At 36.7% G+C, this 22,565-nt stretch overlaps 1 protein-coding gene across 1 annotated transcript in view; it reads left to right on the plus strand.

Moving 5' to 3' along the window:
• MTPN (myotrophin) overlaps positions 1 to 5,597 on the plus strand; it is a 38,923-nt gene extending 33,326 nt beyond the window's left edge. The window contains exon 4 of the mRNA XM_075713829.1: positions 5,469 to 5,597. Within this exon, the coding sequence (XP_075569944.1) occupies positions 5,469 to 5,555 (87 nt within the window). The 3' untranslated portion in view covers positions 5,556 to 5,597. The remainder of the gene's footprint in view (positions 1 to 5,468) is intronic.
• Positions 5,598 to 22,565: the final 16,968 nt, after the last annotated feature.

Genomic DNA, 22,565 nt, shown 5'->3' on the forward strand with positions numbered 1-22,565 from the left:
AACTACCTGGTGAACCTGTAGCATTTGGCAGCAGGTTAAAACAAGAGTGATAGGAAAACTACAGGAGAGCTCCTTCCTTAATCTTGTGTGTGTTATAACGCTTATTCTAGTTTTTCAAACTGCTGTCTCTAGAGGGGTATTAAGAACTCCCTAAACCAAGTGGTTTAGCTCTAAGTTTCTTCTTAGAACCCCTGCAAGTGATTAAAGTGTGATCTTCTGTGAAAAGTAGTTAATCCCATAACATTTGGTTTGACCTTGGAAAGTACATTCATCAAAAATGGTGAATTAAGTACTGTGAAGAATAATTTGATGGAATTTCCTGGTGAGTTTTACAGGAAATATTTGAAATGTGATTTTAATATTCATTAGTGGTTGCAAATGAGTACTTCAGCATGTTTAAGTAGTAATTTTGCAGCTTCAGAAAGCAAACAGTTCTATAATGCTGTTTTCACTCTTTAGTAAATCCTTTGTTCAGAAGTCACTGACAATGTTTCAGGTTTAGTTTTTTGGGGTTTTTCTCCAAATTTTGACCTATTGTAATGGTTGAATGGATTTAACCCCCAATATTTTGGTTTTATTTGTTTTCTTTCTACTCATGAAGCACAGCAAAAAAATTTTGTTGAATTATGGTTTTATGAATAAAGTACTTCAAACTGCAGCTTCACACATTACCATAATTTGTGTTGGTATTCAAGTTCAGACATTTCTTCCAATATGAAAAAACAGGTTTAAAGAAAACCATTTGCATTGTTTAAAGCAAAATGAAATAGTTATATGACTTTGCTTTCATAATTACAGTGCATGCATAGGATTACTGATAAACACCTAACATGACTTAAGGCTCAATATATTATAGTCTTCCAAAGGTAGTTTCTCAAAAGGGCCATTATTACACACTTTATTCTGAAGTTAGCATTTCAGTGAGGACTTCCTGATGTTAGCATTTCAGTGAGGACTTCCTGATGCCTTGTTCACATGTTTTAATTTTGGAATCAGCAATGATCTGTTTGATTTATTACACTATAAGAAACTTAGGTACAGTTTGAAAACTTCAAAAGTTGAGATTACAAATGATTGTTTTCAAGCACTGCTGTTGTGCTAATAGTAGTGATCAGCTGTAATCAATTACTATCATGATTTTGACAGTTTGGATTCATCAAATGGTTTTCACCATAACACAGTTGTGGAAATGAATTTCTGGTAGCTTTTGACAAAGTCAGAACTGAATCATCTTGCAAAATACCAGGTTTTTATTCTGCTCATGTTATGTACCAGCCTTCTACAAAACAAAATAACAGATAAAGTAATGAGTACTAAGACCTGGACTGAAGCAACATCAGTCGCTGTTATTTCAGTTTGCTTTTAGTTTTATATATTAAAAAAATGAAATTGTTCCATGTTTTTCTTTAAGAATCTTATATTTGATTTTGTAATGTAATAAGATTTTTTCTTAGTGTAGTGTAGGACCAATATCATGTTACAATAGACGATCAAACTGTATTGAATGCTTCTAATAGAGGATGAGGTTTGTTGCAAAAGATGTGACAAATCTCATCCATTTGTTCATCTTTCAAAATAGTTCTGCTTTTTGTAAAATATCTAATGCAATTTGATCTCTGCTTTCTCCTAAATGTGTTATAAGACATATCCTTAGGCAATTTAGCACCTTTTTCTTCCTCCGGCAGTGGCAAAAGGGATGCCATATGGGGAGGATTTGTGAGTTTGACCAGTTCTGCTCACTTACTCCCCTCATTCATAGCTGTTGTATTGGGGATTTTAGAGGTACACATCTGTCCCCTTTAAGAAGTGTTTATAGATTTGTTGTCCTGTAATTAATCCATGTTGGTTTTGAACAAGCTGACGTCTGCCTCCATAACTTCATCTGGAAACTTGTTCTGGAAGTTTGCTGCTTGCTGTATAAACTAGTCTTCTACCAGCTTCATTAAGTGCCCCAAGTACCACTTTCACAGGATTTGGTGACAGCTCTGCATTGCCTTTATCTGCTGCCTTCACGGTTTGTTTTTCATTGTGTTTTGTTTTGGGTGTGTTGTTTGTTCCCGCCCCCCCCCGAGCTGCAACTGTACCATAGTAGCTATTGTGCTGCCTTCAGAGCATGTTTAATATTTGCGCTTTGCCCGGTGACTTAAGAGGTCAAGTGTTCTTGTTTGTTATTACCCTGCCAAAGAAAGAGATTTTATGTATATTTTTGTGTGTGTATTTGTTGTGGTTTAACCCAGCAGACAGCTAAACACCACAGAGCCATTTGCCCATTCCTTGAGAGAATTGGAAAAAAGGTAAAACTTGTGGGGTGAGATAAAGACAATTTAATAGGACAGAAAAGGAAAGGAAAATAATGATAGCAATAAAGGAATATACAGAGCAAGTGATACACAATGCAATTGCTCACCACCCACTGACCAATGCCCAGTCAGTTCCCAAGCAGCAGCTGTGCCACCTCCAGCCAACCTCCCCAGATTTTTGTTCAGCATGACATCATATGGTATGGAATATCCCCTTGGTCAGTTTGGGTCAGCTGTTCTGGCTGTGTCCCCTCCCAGCTTCTTGTGCACCTGCAGCCTCCTTACTGGCAGGGCAGTATGAGAAGTTGAAAAGTCCTTGACTCAGTGTAAGCACTGCTCAGCAGCAACTAAAACATCCCTGTGTTATCAACGTTATTCTCATCCTAAATCCAAAACACAATACTATACCAGCTACTAGGAAGATCAACTCTATCCCAGCCAAAACCAGGACAGTATTTTCAGAAAAGAACATAACACAAACATAAAATGTTAATAGCTTTTACTTTTGGGGAAGTAGAGTATACTGTTGAATCATTTTACTTTTATGCACTTTTCATTAAACTTGCTTCCAGGCAGTGTTGTACTTCTGAAAATCAAAGTACTCTTGACCTCAATTTTATTTTCTTCTTCTATTGAATGCAGGCAGGAATCTTACTGCCTAGCTAAGGGGCCATTTTCCTAATTTATTAACACTGAGTTTAATAAACAGTGTCCTCCTTAGGTAGTCATGACCCTCTTATCCTACATTCAGTGAAGCTGGTTTAGAAAGTCAGGTCTTGTGAGTCTGTAACTTCTCTGAAGTACAAATGTGCATGAGGGTGGAAAGCAGTCCTATGTCTAAATTAAAACCCTTTAAAGTATAAAGTTACTTCAGTTAACAGTTATACTCTAAATGCTGATACATTGGTGGAGAGTTTTATAAGTTAAAGTTCTTTAAACCATGATTCAAGATGAATACTGGTAGGTCAGTTACTGCATAGTTCCATTTTCCTTCAAGCTTAAGTTCCTTCAGGTTTTCTGAGCTTAACATCAAAGAACAGCTTTGAAGCCCTTTTGATTTCCACATAGACTCTAATCCAAGAGTGCAGTAGAAATAATCAACACCTGCAAAAGAAACCTTTCTTCTCCCAGGACAACTAAGATAATAACTGTTGAATACCTGTTAAATCTCTCAGGGTTTTTTAAGGGGAAAAATAGATTTCACAAGCAATGCATTTTAGCCATTTCAGCCTAAGTGTGTGTTTGCAATGACCAACTAATCACTTCTTGGGAACAGACTGGTTCAGCTCACCATCATACCCAACAGAACAGTGATACTGCAGCATACTGCATACTGTTTGGACCAAGGGTGTCACATAGTGACAGGAGAGAGGTAAATGTTACGATTGCTCCTGTCACTGGAGTGAATTTATTGCATGTGCACAAAATGTATGCCTGTATTCTGCTACCTGAAGGGAATTGTTCCAGTTGTATCCCTCTCTGAATTCTTTACTGGAGTTCTCAAGACAATTCTGTTTTCCCAGGCTCTTTCCCTGATAGCAGAAGCCTGTCTCCCTGTCCCACAGCTTAGTGCCACCAAACAAAACAGTCTGTTCAGCTCATGTCTTGCACTGAGGGTCTCTAGGGGCTGCAAGGAAGATGAACAGCTGCAACAGGATCAGTTTGGCCAGTGGACCACAGGATGAGCACTGCTGCCTTAGAAATCACTGTAAAGCCATCTTTTTAGAATGGCAGATTGAATATTTACAAGTAAAGAGAGTAGAGGTTTCAAAGATGGAAATATTCTATGTTATGAAAAGTAGTATTGGCAGCAAATCATAATGTCAGATCCAGTTTATTAGATTGTTAGAAACAGTTACAATGGGAAGTTTAGTGGGCTGAGAGTTGTCTTGAACAGACATGGTATTACGTATGGAAGTCTAGTGGGGTTTTATGTGCATAATCTTTTATCAGTGAAGAAGGTCTTGAAATTCTAGGTCCATTATGTTCTTAGAAAACTATTGGGTGTCCTTTACTATTAATCTGTGCACTTCCTTCGTTGTAACTGAGAAGAGATTGTATTTATTCAATGAAGAGTTTATACGTAAAACCAAAGACAAACCTCTGTAGTACATGCTCTTGCCACCCACAGTGTTTTTCCTGTCACTTGATTGAGCAAATACACGTATTTTAAAGTGAGACTTGCATATATTCTCAAGCGGAGGTGCTCTGGAATCTAATTGATTTTCAGGAAACATCTCTCTTGATCGCTGTAGTCAGTCCTCTGTTCTGTAATAACTTTTATCCTTTTATTTAACTACTGTATTTACAACTTAGTCTGTTTTTCCACTTTTATGTATATGACTACACAGTGCTCAAAACAAACATGACCAAAGCATTCTATGATTCTGTGATTCTATGACTAGCTAATCATCGTTTGCTTCTCTCTTGCTCTCCTTCCATAATTTTGGCACCAAGGCTGCGTTTGCACTTACTGTTCTGCAGTTTGTCTAGTTGGTGCATTTCTGTTACCCTCTACCCTCCTGTTGCCTCCCTATTCTGTTTTGTTGCCATTTAGGTGTAGGCATAGCTTATTCAAAACAAACTTGATCAGTTTTGGATTTGGAATGACTTGGGCTTTTTTTTTTTTCCTATGTAGCAATAGGGATTTTTTCAAAATGGGAGAGAAGCACAGTCCTAGATGGATGTAGTCTTTTATGATATAGAAAGAAAATAGTATGAGTTGTTAATAAGTAAGCTCTTCCAGAGGTTACCTGTTTAATTTACCGTGTGAAAAAGCTTGCTGCACCATAGATTTCATAGAAGTGTGTAATACTCAATTCTTGCATTCATATGAGTAGTTGCTGGAACCAAAAAAAAAAAAAAAACCCAACCCTTTGTGTTTCTTTCCAAGATTAATTGATAATTTGTTGATCTTGCAACTTGCTGTGTGACAAAGGTTATGTGATTCTTCTTTTTCTATTTTTCTGTTTCTAAAGTAATTTAATGTACAAAACTCTTCTAAATTTCAAAATCTTGCCTGTTTGGTTTCTAAATGAAAACAATGCACTGCACTAAAAAGCTGTAAGTAATCAATATAATTACCCAAGGTAAGTAACTTTTGTGACACACTTACTATTAATACAGCCTGGCTTTATGAATTGACAATCCTTCTTAATGTCTTTACAGGGTGCTGATAAGACTGTGAAAGGCCCAGATGGACTAACTGCCTTTGAAGCCACTGACAACCAGGCAATCAAAACTCTTCTTCAGTGACGGATGGACTGATATCTTAAATGTCTCTCCTGTGGCCTCACACTGCTGCCTGTCTGTCACTCTTTGCATCTTCCAGCTTCTTCAGCTAAATACTTCGGGGGGAGGGAAATTCTTTATGAATCAGACTAGTTAGGGGATTGTATCGAAGATAATCTGTTTGGAGAGGGTTGAAAACTATTATGAACAGTGTCCCTCTAGGACTTCTTTTCAGTGCACAATCTCTTCCCATTTCTAGTGAAAATGGAAGAAGGAAGACAGACCATGATCTTGAATTTTTTGCTTGTAAACCTCCTAGGTTCGTATTAAGATTTTTGTTGAAAGATTCCTTTAGATGGAAGTACTGTGCTACGTACCTGAAACTAATTGTGAAGGAGACAATAGTCCCATGCTATTAGTGTCTGCCATAATCTGAAGTGTAGTAATATAGGTGGCTGGATTGCTTTTCTTTCTTCTCTCTCAGTGGATAGCTTTCTTCTTCTTCTTCTGCCTAAAGCTTACGTTGCAGTTTTGAGGACTTTTGATACCAGTTATTGGAGCTGTTCTTTATATTGACTAATTGGATGTCACACTAATGTTTTTCTGACTCTTGAGTAAACCGGGAAAGATCAGTTGAGGCATGGTGGTGTTACACTCCAGAATATCTGCCAAGGTACTTTTGGATGCTTGAATTTGAGGTTTTTGTTTCCCATGTTTGTTCTAGTCCAGGATAGATGATTTATAGCAACCGGTTTTGACAGAGTTCAGAATGTCACTGTAGTTATTTCCAAAAGGATTGTAAGATGAAATTTCTTTACTCAACATGTTAGCGTAAAATTTATAGACACATGCAAAAGCTACAGGCTGTTTGGTATGCAAGGATAATCAAGTCAAATGTGGAAAATGAACAGTAATTATTTAGACATTCCTATCAGGTGAATATTGTCGCTAAACTGTTCTGGTAAACTTTTAAAATACATGTAAGCTTTCTAAGTTCAGGTGTTAGGAACAGGAAGATGTACAAGTAGAAGTCTTAACTTGCTCTTAACTACTGGAGGAAAAAAAAAACCTTTTAATTGTGCATATCTCTGAACCAGTGTTCCGTTGTTGGTTACATGAACCTCTTAAATTTCATTAAGGCATGGGTCTTGTTCTGAAAGTTCCCAGTGCAACCATACCCCGTTAACCATCGACTTCTAGATAAGATTTACTGTACCAGTATGACAGTACTATGACAGCCTTGATAATTCATGGGAAGGTGTTCAATGATGTTGTAGGGATTCCCATCACATCTTATGGTCCTCAGGAATGTCTGAGCTTCTGGTTTTCATCTTGAAAATTTTCATTAGACTGCTGATTCCACCCAAAACTGAACAACAGGTTTTGTAACAGAAAAGTGTGTACCACAAACTATAGATCTTCCTCTTTTTTGGAATACAGATTTCAAACTTTCTAACATACACAATACAAGAAACAAATGTATATAATGTCTCATGCTGAAGTCTTAAACAAAAGTAGCCAATATTATTTTGATATCACTGTTGAAATTGAGAGGCTATGTAAAAGTAGGCTGATGACTACCACTCATATTTAACGGAGACTTAGTTTTACTTGAATCATGTTCCATATTATGATTGAATGTCTCAGCTATAAAAAGCCTTGCATTTGGACTGTAAAAGGAGAGCGGCAGGTGATTTACATGTACACATCCCATAAGAAAAGTAATGGAGAAAACAATCAACTCTGGCCATGAACTGTACAGTGCAATTACTCTTTGCTTCTTGGAGATGGGTGGCAAGGAAGAGCAGAAGGGTTGGAAATCAATGATAAATCAATTGATGAGCTGCTGATAAAAGAAAAGCATGTTTGGTGAATAGTGCTTTGAATGACTATTTAAAGAGAACTCTTTAATCTTATCTCTGATCAGTGCTGGATTGTCATGTCATTGTAATAGTGTGAACACAGACTATAGGTTTAACTCTTTATTCAGCTATGAAAGTAACCATCTTTGGCACAAATTTGCCTCCATATCATGCTATTAAATACTTAGCTATTAAAATACTAGTCTAGAAAACTGCAATCTGTTTTTATGTGGAAAACTTGATTATTCAAGGTTTTTGTGTTATTAATGTCAAGTTGTCTGGCCATAGTGTGGTGGTTTTTTTTTTCCTTCTCTCTATTCTTTCCTGCCCTTCCCTTCAACTCATTTAAGAGTAACTCAACTCTCATTATCACAGTAAAGAAACATCATCTTTGTACTAACTCTTCTGGTGATTCACTGAGGCAATTTTGCCTCCCTTTTTCTACAATTATGTGGACACCTTATTTTTTCTTACTTCACTTGAGGAAAAAAAAAATGCAAACGAACTTCAATGAGACAAGTGTTAATTTGGCTGTAACATATACCCAAGCTGCCTTTCGAGATAGTTAAAAGACGGCATTTAATGTTTGGCTCATAAAGAAGAAATACTTTTTTGCTTTTTGCACTACATAAGAGGTGATTGATTATTTTGCCCAGGATTTTAAAAAAAAAGTAATAATAAAAGCGTATGCTTTTGTCATTGTCTAGAAACTGGGCTTGTTCACATGTTCCCTTGTTGTTAGCTGTATTGTGGAAAAAATAATGGATGGCTGCCTGTATCTTTGAGTAGGCCCTAACTAGATGAAAATACCAAATTGTAAATTATCTTACATTCTATAAACAAAATTTAAATGCTTTGTCAGACTGGAATCGCATATACTTGGAAATCCACTCTGTTCTTAAACCTTTTCTTTTGTAATTTGTACTGAATAAGTTATAACCTTAAGTATGTTTTGGATTGCTCCTTTTTCTTAAGGGGAAGCAAAGGGGAAAAGGAGTATGATAGTTAAATGGAACTTTATCCTTGAACATAACATTGAATTATTTGTAGAACAGGCTGGTAAGAATGGAGTGTCCTAGGTTAAGCAATTGCAGTGTTGCATGCAAAATTTCAAAATGAACTTGTCTTAATTATATTTTGTAAGTGGATAAACAATCATCTTTCTACACAGTGATGGAAGAAAAATAGTGCTCTGTGCATTTTGATATTTGACTTCCTTTTTTCACCATTGTTAACTGTTTTGACACAGTTGGCTTCATCATTATCATGGTTCATAGACATCAGAATGCTAAATGATACTGTATTTTTAAGTTTTTGTTGCAAGAATGAATGGAATAAACTTGAATTGTGTGATATGAGAATGTGGAGTTTTATTTCTCTTTCTGCTCTTGTGTTTTATTAATCTCTGGCTATAATTTTTTATTTGCCTGGAAGACATCTAAGCTCCAGGTCACATTTACAGTGACTAAAATATTCAGATACTTGTAAGACCTAAATGTGGAGTGGAAGTTGCTTTGAGAACTAAATATATAAAGTTGGGTTTGTTTTTTTTTTTTAAATTACAACCATTTTAAACAGGTTTTGATTAATTCTCTGGTCTTGCAGTCTGCATTTCCTGCTTAAATGGTAATGCATAGTGTTAAAGATCTCTTATTCATGTTAAATTCTGAGACGGTTTGTAGATAGAAGGATGTTCCTCCCATTACCTGTGAAGATTAAAGTAATTTATTCCCTACTTTACTTCATCAAAGAAACTAAAAAGGTTATTTACGGAAAGCATAGCTGAAGTATAAATAAAATGTTCATAATTTTTGTCACATCTTTATGGTGACTTTGTCAGAACTTCCTATTATAACTTTGCTTGTCTGTAGAGATTTAGATCCAATTGCTTGAATTGTGTGATATGATTTATTTTAAAATATACACTTTCAAAGAAAAAGTACAGGAAGCTGTTGTGTCAAAGTGGAAAAACTATTAATATGGGAAAAAAAATCAAAAGAAACTTAATTTGTGTGTTTTTCTGTGCAAAACCTTGAAAACGAGGACTTCTAATGCTGTATGCACAACCTTTCAGTCAAATACTGAAAAAAGAGGGACATGTTCATGATTTAATACCAAAACAGTTCAAACAGTGTGATGGCTAGTGGCAATTGCTGTGTGTGCTTCAGTTCCTGTGTTCATCTTACTGGTTTTTTTGTTTGTTTTTTAATGGACAGCTTTTCTGTAGAAGTAAATACTAGCTACGGTTCAGAATGCAGATTTCTTTCACTTGTATTCCTCAGTGCCTGGCTAACCAAATTCATCTCTACATGTAAACACTTTCCCAAATATTTGTTTATGGCTGATCTTTTGGAAAAAATTGATTTCTCAGCTCCCTTCCAAAAGGAAGCTGGCCCAAGAAAGCAATTTTTTCAGTTGGATCACTTGATTGTTTCTCTGTTTTGAGAAAAGTATATTCTCAAAGCTCTCCTCAAAATAATTTTGCTCTACTTACAATCTGACATTTTGGAACAGCTTTCAACTAAGTTATGCCATAAACTTACTAGATGCATTGTTTGGAAAGCACTTTGTTTGGTGTAGTGCCTTGAAAGGCTTCAAGAGCATATGATATTTACCTGCTCAGGAAGTGAGTGAGCATTTTTTCTAGGAGCAGCATTCCTCTCTCCCTGCCCTAGTAGTCAAAACAATGTTTCTAATAATTTTAAACTAAGAAAAGTTGCATTTAGATACCATTGCTTGCTATTGTGATCTAATGTTAATTTGGAGAGCCTTCCTTCAAACAGGAGAAGTCCTGGAATCTCTTGATTCTTCACTCTTCAAATTGCATTTGGAAAGCACCTGTGTGCACATCTCCATTCCCCTGTGTCCTATATGTCTGTTTTCAGGAATACTGCAGGCTGCTACAGAATACAGGATTCTTTTGTACTTTTCAGTGAGTTCCTGTTTTCCACAAATATAACTTCATTTTGCAACATTTCAAAATTATGGATAGAGGCCTTCCTTTTCATGCACTGAGGTTCATCTCATGGCCATTAAAGTTGAGAGGCAGGACAGTTTGCCAAAACCACAGTAGACTGTGTGTCTCAATTCATCTGTAAAACTTACAGTTCATTAAAGGAAAATTTCTTTCAGTTGTCTCAAGCTGAGCATAAATTTGAAGGATCCAAAACTCGGTCTCAAAAATAATTTCTCAACCTACAGTAAACTTGTTTGGTGCATATATAAAATTATTTACCTTTGAAACATTCCTTCATATGTGTTTCTTACCATTTTCCTCTAACTGAAAGTAATTCCTTAGTACATTCAGAAGAAACTTCAGTTTGTTCACCAAAGCTTTTGTTTCAAAGTAAAATAAACCATTTTCTAGTTTCGATCATTGTTTAACTATTTCTCCTCAAAAGTATTTGGAGGTCGGAAGTGTTGAAAATGTGGAGCTTTTCATGGAAATTAAGTTATACTTCCTCTTTCTTTCTGGAATACACTTTTAATTAAGAAATCATAGAATCATAGAATCGTTTAGGTTGGAAAAGCCCTTTAAGATCATTCAGTCCAGCCATTAACCTAACATTACAAGGTAGCCTTTTATTTAAAGAGTGGCAGTGTATTGTGACAAAAATCCAACCACCCATTTCTTTTTTATTTATTTTCAATGGAAAGCCAACAGATATGTTCCAGGTTGACACAAAATGTCTTCCCCCCCACCCTGCTTCCAACTTGTCAGTGCAGTCACCAAACCGGATCAGTATTTGCATGTCCCTGTGTCATGATTCAACTTGGTTTCTGTTTAGAGTGGTGACATCCTTGGGAGAGCTGCATGATGCCCTAGACTTTCGTGGTGTCTACTAATCCACTACAGCGCAGGGCAAATGTAGAAGTTTAATTAAGACTAAGATAAAGACAGATATCTGAATGGGATTGTTGTTACCTAATTCAGTTTCTGCAATGCAGAAGACCTCCCAGTATCTCTCTCTTGGCATGCAGAGTGAGGGTAGCTGCCATTGTTAAGAGTAATTTGTCATTATCCTGGATGAACTATGGCCATCATAACATGGTAGCCTTCTAGAAAGAGCAACTAAATTCTAAGGTTAGGTTCTAAAAGTCTTTCCCAAAGTTTATTCTTTTTACTTGTTTATATATTATTTGGGGTTTTTTTGTCTTGCATGTGCTTTAGGAAGCCTCCTAAAACGAGAATGTTTTTTAGTTTTCTTTCATTGCCCCTTTGCATAAAGCAAAGCTGTAACTTTACCTTTTACAACAGAAATGTATCTTTTCCATTAGTTTTAAATGAAAAATGTAGCCAATGTTTTTGTGTTCTTATCTATTATATTGGAACTGTTGGGCTGAAGGGTAGTTCCCAACTACCCAACTATATTTTTGACAACTTGCTATGAAAACCTAGTCCTACACCTGATACCAATATCTACATGTAGGCAAATCCTGAACAGTCAGCATAAATAGAATATGGGAGGAAACGTTTGATTTTTTTGTTTGTTTGTTTGAGGCATTGGATGAGATATCATTAGAACTGGGATCAATCAACAGCAACAGATTTGTTTTGTGACCATGCACAAACCTCTCTATTTCACTTCTCGATAGGAAAACTTAACTTCTTTCCTTCTTTTTTTGTCCACTTAGCCTGTAAGCTGATTGAAGGATTATGTCTCAGGACCTGACATACCTTAAAGGGTTTTTTTGTGTGTTTTGCAGTCAGTGTCAATACCCTTCTCAAAAGCACAGAAGAGCTTATTTAAAGGGGAAGGTGAAACAGATGGGAAGTATACCACTTTCTAGTGTCAGAGTTTTAAAATGTAAGAACAAAACCCAAGCTTATAAATTAATGAAATTTCTGAAGATAGCTATAGATTAAATATTTACAAAGCTACATTAAAGAATAACTTGAAAGAAAAAAGACCCAGCCTACAGCAATAAAGCTGCATAACCTGTATACTTAATAAGGAGGTGCTTCTAAGGCTGTGTTCTCACTATAAACAGCTGGATATATATTGGCCATTCTCTTTTGTCTGTTTGTAAAAAAAAAAAAAGCACTTACTTAGCAGATGGTTGCTTTGGGGCAAAGGATTCCCTTGTTTCCAATTTACAAAGCTCAGAGGTTGGGTTTGAAGGTTTTTTTACTGTCAGAGGTGAGATTTCCAGAGATGTACGGACAGTGAAATGTACTATAAATTGATGTCAAAATTCCCCTGAGTGGTTTCTAAAGATCACATTCTGTCAACTGCATTTGTTCTCCACATGCCAGAGCTGACCTGTGACAGGTGCTCACATTCTCTCATCTTTATCTGCCTTTCCTGAATGTACAGCTTTCAAAAGCTGTACTTTACTCTCATCGCAGCTTTCTCTTTTTAATAGGTGCCTAGAAAGTAGGCAGAGAACTTGTTTGTAGGTGCTACTAGAAAATACTCCATCTAAGGCTGTCTGTCATCTGTAACAGGAAAGGAGAAATTCAAATCACAGGAGGAAAGACTGAGGAGAAATTAAGTAAATTAAAGCCTTTTTCCATCCTATTTCCTTGCTACTACAGGCTTGTTCTCCACTTTACATATTATGGTAGTATGTCCTATTTCTTTTTTTATCAGTTGCTTTATCTCCTTACTGCTTTTCTTCATCAGGTGTACACTGAGTAGTTGTAGGGTTGGAGTAATATGATTTACTTTCTCCTTGGTTTTTTTCCTGAAAGCTACTGGAAGACAACGTAGTTGCAAAATACAGTAATATCAGTGGTGCCACGGAGATCCTTGGTGCTACCCTGAAATAATGTGGATGTAACACAAGTGTTTTAATTTGCACATTGTTTGAGTTCTTGATGCCATTTTGACTGCTTTTCTCATAATGCTGCAGGTTGGTAGGAACAATATAAGTGATTATTTTGTTTCAACCTTTAGAGCGAGATAATTTTCTTAAACCTGCAAGGTTCTTAACTTACATACTGAGCTGTTGATGGTTCATACATCATACTGCTGGCAGAAATAGAAGGCATCATGTGTGTTGTGATCCTACTGCTTTTTACAGTGTAGTTGGCCTTGTGACTCCAATTTTCTTGTTAGTTGTGATACACCATAATTCAAAATATACCTGGGCAAAGGCACCCCTCCAAGAATAGACATTTTAATAGCAGGATGACTGAGCAACAGACATTTTTAATTAACTAGACAAAAAGGTATAGTAAAGATCAGGATTTAAAAGACCAGCTGTAAGCAGAAGGGTAAAAAGACAAACCTAGAAGCCAGAGAGGAGCTGGAGTAGGCTTTGCAGTATTTTAGAATTTTGCACCAACAAACAAGGCAGGCAAGTGAAGGATATAAAAAATAAGATCCCATAGTGACTGAGTAGTTTTTCATAGACCATTTTCTATTTCAGGCTCATTTATTCACAGTTACCATTGGAAACAAAACACTTTTCAATAACAATTATAAGCCAAGTTCATAAACATCCGAGCTTCAGACTGGAGGGGCAGGGGACAATAGTTGTTGAGGTCATAAGGCAAAGAAAGATACTACATTCAGGTTTTGTGTTTAACAAACCAGCCTGTTTTACCAAGCATTTGGTATTTTAATGAATAAAACTTGTGTGTGTGCATTTGTGAGATATAATCCATAATCCCAGTGACTGAAACGTTTGCTTTTCTTATTAATATTTTGACTTACAATGTTCTGTAACACTTTTGTGTCTTCATGCCAAAGATGTTTATTGCCTTCCTGCTCTGAAATGATAGGTGCAACATGCTCTTGAATTTTTGTTATTTTTTGAATTTTTTTCAGAAAAGCTTAGGTGTCTGTTGCTCTTCAGCCACTTGGACTGAGAAGTACTGCTCTATTGAACTGGAGTTTTGCTATGAAGCAGAGGCCCATGTTAATGCAGATCTGCCTGCTGCATGCACAAGCATTTTCACGGCAGAGAGCAGCTGTGACACATTATGGACTTCCAAAGGCATTTTTCCCACTGGTGGCTGTGAAAACCCATCAATAATTTCATTGCCATCTAGGCAGAAAACTGTCACCTTTTAAAAAAGTTTTCAACCAGATTGTTCTTTCACGTAGTGACAACTTACCAGAATGAGGAAATGATGATATAAAAGAGGTAACGTGAGCTTGACCTGTCTAATGTAAACCTTCTACAGAAAAAAGTGTATTCTACTGGATACTCTCCCACGGAAATGTTCTAACTATTGCCAGGTAGTAGCTATATGCACCTACAGATTGGTCATGTTGTCACATCCTTTTACTTGGGATTTAGGATATTTATTCAAATGTTCTGTGTTCTGCTGTTAAAAAGCTGATGGCTGAAACCAGCAGCCTAAAGCTGCCTTTGTTGTTCTTGACAGCAGTTATATTAAGAAAAGCAATGATACTTGCTGTGGATGCATGACTCGGAGGGTAGCAAGGTTCTTTTTAAGTTTTATTTAGTGTAAGAGCAGCAGTGATAAAGGCTAATTGCTAGTAAGGGAGTTGACCTGTTAAGGTATTTGACTAAATAAAAATACAAAGCTTGTCTTACAGAGGTTTTAAAATTACCCTAAATTTATTTTTTGACAGGTTAATAGTAAGAAACATTGTCATTTTTTAACATGTTATCGGCAGTTAGTGTTTTTTCAGGCTTTCCTTTGTCATAATGAGAAATTCAGTCGGCTTTTTCCTTGTGTTCACAAATTCATCTACCTACAATGGTAGATGAATTGATTATTCTGTCTCTCAGTTCTCTGTTTTAAAGCTTTACTGCTTTGTATGCTCTTTGATTAAAATAGAATAATCGCTTGTAGCCTGGGGGAAACTTCTGTATATGTAAATAGGCAGAGTAACATCTAGCACAGAAGTTTTTTTTTAGTTACTTTGCTTTCTTTTCAGAGAGAGGGAGAGGGTACTTCATCTTACTCATGGACCGTTGATCGCCAGGTAATAAGAGGTAGGGATTTCCCTGATCCTTGGACTTTGATACAATTTTGTGATTAAAAATTGATACCTTCATCAGTATATCTTCGGCAGGGTTAGTATAACAACAAGAGCTGATGAAATTTTTCTGCCAGCTGAAGTCTACGTAAATGGATTACATCAGACATCTTTGTTATCACAATTAATACCTAATGTATAAGAATTTCTTCTTGAGAATTGAAGAATTCAGGACAATTTGTTCCAAACACTTTCTCTGTCATGAGGAGTTAAATGAATGTACTTGGCTTTGAGTGGCAGCTGATAAGTAGGTATGGAAATAGCCATGGGAATCTTCCACTTCCTTTGCAAAGGCCTGAGTAGAAGTACTTCTGGAAAACTTTAAAAAACTCCCACAACTAACAAACAAGAACAAATAAAACCCCCCAAAGCCCACAAACAGCAACAAAAAAACCAAACCAATGCGATCAAAAAAACTACAAACAAATCCAAACAAAACAAAAACCAGCCAGAATTGCAACTTACTGAACTTATCTGTGTTTTGATACAATAGTGTACAGAAGGTCATCTTGTCTCCACACCTATGCCAGTACTGGTAGCATCTTAAAACTGGTTTCCCCAAAGTTACATGACTATGCCAGAGAAGCATGAGATATTAGGCCTCAAAGGTTTGTGTATTAGCAGTCTGCTCTCTGTTTTTCTGCAGTGTCTTCAGGCAAATGTTTCCACATAGTATTGTTTCAATGGATAGCCAGGCGAAGTGTCTACAGGAGGCCAGGTCGTCTCAAAAACTTTGATCTTTTCTATTCTATTTCTCTGAGATGTAGTGCTTCCCTTTCCTCAGAAATATCAGGGGAAAATATTAGGGGGAGCGTTAAATAGTTTCACTGTTTTCATCTGCAGTGTTTAGTTTTTGTAAAGCTAAAGCTAAGCTTTGAGTGTTGTTCCTGCAACAACTTATTTTTGCCGTAAAGGAACTCAGGCTCATACAACATAGCTAAGAATATAGGGGGGAGGAGGGTGGAATTTGTTGATTTTTGGTTCTCCAACATATAAACAAGCCAAGTCCCCAGAAAATCTCCTCATCCTTCAGTTTCATACTTATTTAGCAAGACACTCCTTGAAAACATTGGGTTTGACCTTGCCAATTATAATTTCCTTCTGGAAAGAGATGATTGAAGGTAGGAAATACAAGTTTAGGCGCTGTTAACCTGTGTAGTACAGCTGCCCAGGATATTGCTAACAAGTTGAAGAATTCTGAATTTGTCCTGCTTGCATGCCAAGAAATGGTATTTGGCTGGAAAATAAAACATGGTTAAACAGTGGAGCCAGTGGCAGGGAGGAATTTCCAACACAAGACAAGAAGCTGAAGAAGCATGCAGGATCACATGCAATGCCTGTGGATATACTGTCAAAGCAGCTGGACTTCATAGGTGGTGGTTAGACTGAATATCACTTTTTCATTACTTGTAGCTCTTGTCACTGAGAGTAGATGTCCTTCCAGAACTAAGGATTGTACTGGGATTGCAGTCATTCAGCTGTATTCACTGTACATGCTAATCAAGGAAGAAAAATGAATGAAACTGAGTCTCACTCAGACCAGTGAGAACTGGGAACACAGAAATAAACAAGGTCATCCGGGCTTGGGAAAAGGGTCCAAACCCTTTCTTTTTCTTTGATTATGACTTGATCAATTTTGGAGGAAATGATGCTGGAAAGTGACAGCTGTAGAGAAGATCTCTAAAGTAATACATAAGAGGGGCAAAGCAGGAAATTTTTAGTGTTATTAGGGAGCATAGAAAATTACCAAGTAACATAAAGAAAGAACAAAAATAATGCAAATTATGCATTGCAACAGCACTTGGGGGAAAAAAAAAAAAAATACAGCTCAGCAAAATATGGCCAGCATTCATATCCATGATTCTTACAGCAAAGCTATCTTTATGGCCAGGGCAGCAGAAAGAGTTTTTACCCTATAGGAAAGGAAAGCAATGAGTGTCTGTTGCAATGCATTTGCTAATAAACTTCAGGCTTACACAGTCCAATAGTTTCTGCTCCAGAGGGCATTAGCTCAGTATAGTGAGATGATGAGAACTGAAAAATGTTTGGGGTTTTTTAATGCTGTAATTTGGGAGAGAGCAAAAGAAATAAGTCTAAACTTGAGGTTATTAATTAGAACCTATTTTCAAATGAATGAATTATGCTTTTTCTTTTTTTTTAATTTTTGTTGTGATTTTAAATACATGAAAGCTGAATAAGTGAATGTTGCAGCTTTGAAGTTCTTTGGCTCAATATTTGCTTTCTAGATGGTGCTATTATTTAATCTGGTACTGTAAAACCACTATATTTTGCAGGGTTGAAATAGCATTGTGAAATATAGTGTTGCAAAAAGCACAGGAAAGCAGTTGCAACGTTATTCCTGAAATACACAAACACAGCAGCCCTTCTAAAATGCAAAAGTGTGTTTAAAATTGGGAGTATATAAGTGAACAACAGTTACCAAGCACTACTTTCCACAGGCTTTCTGCACTTCCAGGCTCTGTCTCTCTTCTCATTGGGAATAACCAAGTTCCATTTATTTATTTATGGCTGGTTGGAAGTTGTGAAACTTTCTTGTGTTTTGATGTAGACTCCTTATACAGAAAAGTTTGAGAACCAGTCACCCAATCCAGTAATCCTTAATACAGAAATAACAAAGATAAGTGTATATTTCAACAAAATAAACAAGCACTAAAATCTTTCTGTTTTGTAATAAACAATACCAATAGAGGTTGGGAAGTACGGATCTATTTGGCTGAAGGTTAGCTAATGCGGTGTGACAAAGCTTTGGGTTCTTCCTGTCCTCCCCTGGGGCAGGGGACAGGCATCTTCTAGCTAGCATTTGTAGGAGTGCCTGTGTAGGCTGGCTGCAAATGACTTCATTTTTCACTGCTGTCACCTCTAGGTTTGCTTGAAGCACTGTTAAACACCTTCTTAGTATATAATCTTGCAGGTCTTGGTTGATGAGCTCCTGTGAACTACAGCAGAGGAGGAAGAAAATCTCTATTCAAAGGGTAATGTATTGGGGTCTGGTGTAAAGGATCCTTATGTAACTGGTATGAGATAGTGGTGTAAGCGGTCATGGCTTTTACAAGTGTGTTGCTGTCATTGCAGCAGTAGTGGGAGACTTACAGATTCTACAGTACAGAAAGACACACTGGACAGCCAGATTATTGCTGTTCATTGCTTTCCCCTGCCAAGAAGAAGGATGTTCCAAACGATTAAGTGGCTGTCTCCAGATTCAGGAGCTGATTTTCTTATGTGACAGATTTTGTTTGATCTTCGGACAAATAATTTATGCTGCAGTTTGATGGAACAGTTAATGTAGCAAATGCTGCTGAAAAGGCAGATTTCTGCGTGCGTGCCCCCCCCCCCCCCGCCCCATCTTGGGCCTGAGCCCTAGCCACTTTTCCTGCATTAGCACTAATGCTTACCTGGTCCTGAAGAGAGCTGAAACAGCAGAAAACATCACCTAACAGCAATAACAAAAATGTGATGAGCCTGAGACAATATTTCAGCTGCTCTTAGGGAGAAGCAGCAAATTTTTCTTTCTTAATTTACAGCAGTGACAAAAATTGTACATAACTATCTGTGGATTCATTGCATCTGGCACATTCTCCAGGCTTGCTAGGTCTTTCTAAAATTTCTTGTAATCCTTACTGGCCACAAGAATCTAGAATAATCAAGGGAATGTACTCACCTTGCTGTTCACCTGCCCTTTCAGTTCATTAATACGTGGGTGGAATGTTCTCGATCCATTCCTAAGGCTGCTCCCTAGGTCACTCTGGTATTAACCTCTGTCAACAGTGAGAAATAGCTACTTATGTCTAATTCTCTCTTGCTCAGGTTTTAAACTGTGCCATGACTTTTCCCTGTGCTGGTTGCCAGGTTTCTTCAATAGCTTCTTGTGAAGGACGTTGTAAAAAGTCTTTGGAAAGTTTAAACATTGTCTATCCAGAAGTTTCTCTATTTAAAATCAATTGGATATTTGCGGGGGGGGCGGGGGGAGAGCAATAGAGAAGAAACAATATGGGTAATTTTTTTAGAAAGCATAGTCCCTTAACAATCAGTAATTACCTTGTAACTTCACAGTTCTTCAGGGCTCTGGACTCTTAACTTCAAAGAAAACAGAGGATGCAAGCATCCCAAACACATAAATAGACAGGCAATTAAAATCCAGCCAGAAGTTCTATTTTTTCCCTAAAGTCCTTGTGAAGCATCCTACTCTATAAACTGCTCTTTACGAGGGTAAACATATGCTTAGGGGAGTAATCGATTCTTCTTCTGAATGAATTAATCGATTCCCTGCCTCTTGTAAAAACCAACAAATTACCAGCTACTGTTAAGGCAACTTCAATAAACGACTTCATCTCTATCTAAACTAAGTTTGGACAGATTGTTAATAATGCAGGCTCAGGAATGGAGTGAACTTGCATTTCTGCAATGTTTTTCAGAAATCCATTGCAACTGAAAATCCAAAGTTTGCCAGCAGCCTGACAGTTGAAACAGCCTGTGGCAAGCCATCAGACTGTCTTGTAATTCAATTATTCATCATTCGGTGAATATACTGGGCAGTCCTTTAGAATCTGAACAAACACTCAGAATGATGTGCAATCTTTGCTAGAGATCACCACTACCATGATAGCATGGGCAAACAGCTGAAAAATATAATTAGTAACGCCTGGTTCTTACACATCATTTTGCATGTAGGAGGTTTTACAGAGGAAGCAGACACTTTGAGATAAAAACATCATGGTCAAGGACAGAAATAGAAGCAAAATTCACGTGTCCAAATTCTCAGTCTGAAGTTCCACTGCAGCTTGCTGCTGCCAAATCTATTTAATGCGTTATGGTGGACTCCGAAAGACCCAGCCAAAGACTGGCATATCTTCTCTTCTGTGATACAATGCAAACAGGTAAAAAGGCTACAGCAAGCTAATGTGTTACATCTAGTGCTACTTCAAATAGCTCTGAGAGATCAAAAGTCCTGAATTTCAGTAGGATAACCTCTGAGCATACTTCACACAGAGAGAGGAGAGCAGCAAGAATGATCAAAGATCCAGAAAACAGATGCAATAACAGACCTTCCAATAGGTAAAACACTCTTGCAAAGATGAAGGGAAGCCATCTTTCTCTGTGACTGTGGTGGACAAGATAAAATGGTTATAAACTACAGTGAGGACTCTGACATCAAGAAATAGTGAAGTTTTGAAACTGATTTCTGAGAAAGTCTATGGAGTCTCCATCACTAAATGCTTTTAAAAACAGATATGAGGGATTTTTTTTTTTTTTTGTCAGAAATTACTCACATAAACCTCTGGGACAAGATGAGGTCTAGATCACTTTTTCCAAACTCCTCCTAGGCCTGCAATTTTGTGAAGTTTCATCTACTTGAGGGGTAGATATATATTTAATATAGATAAGTATATCTAAAAAAGGCATTAAAATACATGTTTAACAAAAAATGCATACAAGGAAAACATATTTATGCAATTTATGTGGATTTAAACATTTTTAGTCATATTGAGAATGATTGGTTGTCTTTCTGGGTGATTTAAAGGATGAATTTGGATTTGGTGTTCTCTGGAACTGAGTCATTCAACGTACTTTACAGGTGTTTTCATCAGATATTGTGCTCATTGAAGGCAACTTCTCTGTACAGCTTATTGAAAAATAATGGTCTTTGGTAAGAAAAATAACAAAGGCTTGAAACTCTAAAAAGAAAATTATAGAAAAAACTTGGTTTGTTTTTTTTTTTCTTTTTTCCAAGGATACATCACCTGCACTCCTTGTATTGATCCTAAGAGTGACTACTCTGCAGAAACCTACTGAGTCACTGTGACAGCTCAATCTATGAAAAAGAGATTGCAAACAGCCTGAAAAATACAAAAAAATGGCTCTGAGAGCTGTGTTGGATGTTGAACATTGTCAAAATCACAAAGCTGTTCAATCGATTGAAGTCCAGTTCTGGTGCTTTACATAGGCACAGGCTACATGCTGGTGTAATTAATTCAGTTAAAAGTATAATACTTTTTCCTTGTGTTCACACTAGATCTGTTAGTACTCTAGTGTGAAAACGGCTTATAACAGTACAGTTTATTTCCATTCCCACTTAGAAATTATGTCTGCCATCGCTAGCCCCTTTTCACTAGTTTCATATTTAACTGTATCCAGAGTACCAAGGTTGTGCTTCTGTAATTACACAGGTCTCAATAGGGAAACTCTTTTTTTTTTTTTTTTTTTTTTTTAAATATATTTTAGTTTCCTTCATGATGTAGCATTGCCGATTAATGGATCTTTACTCCCAGGAAAATGGGATTTATAGAAAACAAACTGCCTGCCAACTGGCTTTAGATATTTCCCCCATTCATTTTAGTTAATTGAAATTATGAAAATTCTGCAGCTTCTTAATCAGAGATTTCTCTGCAGAGTACCACTTCTGGCAATGCTTCACAGCTGTATATGACTTCAGCAGATACAAATAAGATACATTGAGAAAAATGTGTTTACAGGCCCCATTAATTTGAAGTTACATGGCCTGCGGTATTGTAGTATCCCTTGATAAACACGTTTGGGTTGTAATAGACTTTTTTCCTCTCTGCTGTAAGGCTATTGTTCCCTGACTTCCAAAAAATATTATTCCAGGATAATTTATCTTCTATTACTTGTTTGTGCTTAAGGTACAAATCCAATAACATTATTGTCTTTTTACTTGTAACAAATGATGAGCAAATAAAAGAAAAACATCATGGTCTGTATGTAAACTTTACATTTTTCAAATGTGAAACCAGACAATAATTCTAGATGCAGGACCTGTCTATGTTACCAGGACATTACTAGTGTGCTATACTAGAAAAATGTTGCAAGAGTGAATATACCTACAATAGGAAAGCTATGCTTTGTATCAGTCCTGCCATCACCCTGACAGAAACAAACAAACAAACAAACCACCACAAAAAAGCAAAAGACCTGGTATAGCAAGATTTTTCATCAGCTTCAATAGCCGAATATGTCTGTTAGAGATCACATACCTCCTGATTGCAAAGCTGCATCTGCATCAGCTTGTAGTTTGAAGTTTCTCATAAAGGTTGGACTAGATCTCTTGAGGTTCCTTAGACGCATAGGATAATTTAGATTATATGTTGCATTTTGAGGAAGTGCTAACTTTTCATCCGTTTATAGTATGAATTCATACACACAGAAAAGAAATAATTCATAAGATTCTTCCTGGT

The sequence above is a fragment of the Pelecanus crispus genome, chromosome 1 (assembly GCF_030463565.1).
Source record: "Pelecanus crispus isolate bPelCri1 chromosome 1, bPelCri1.pri, whole genome shotgun sequence".
NCBI lineage: Eukaryota > Metazoa > Chordata > Aves > Pelecaniformes > Pelecanidae > Pelecanus > Pelecanus crispus.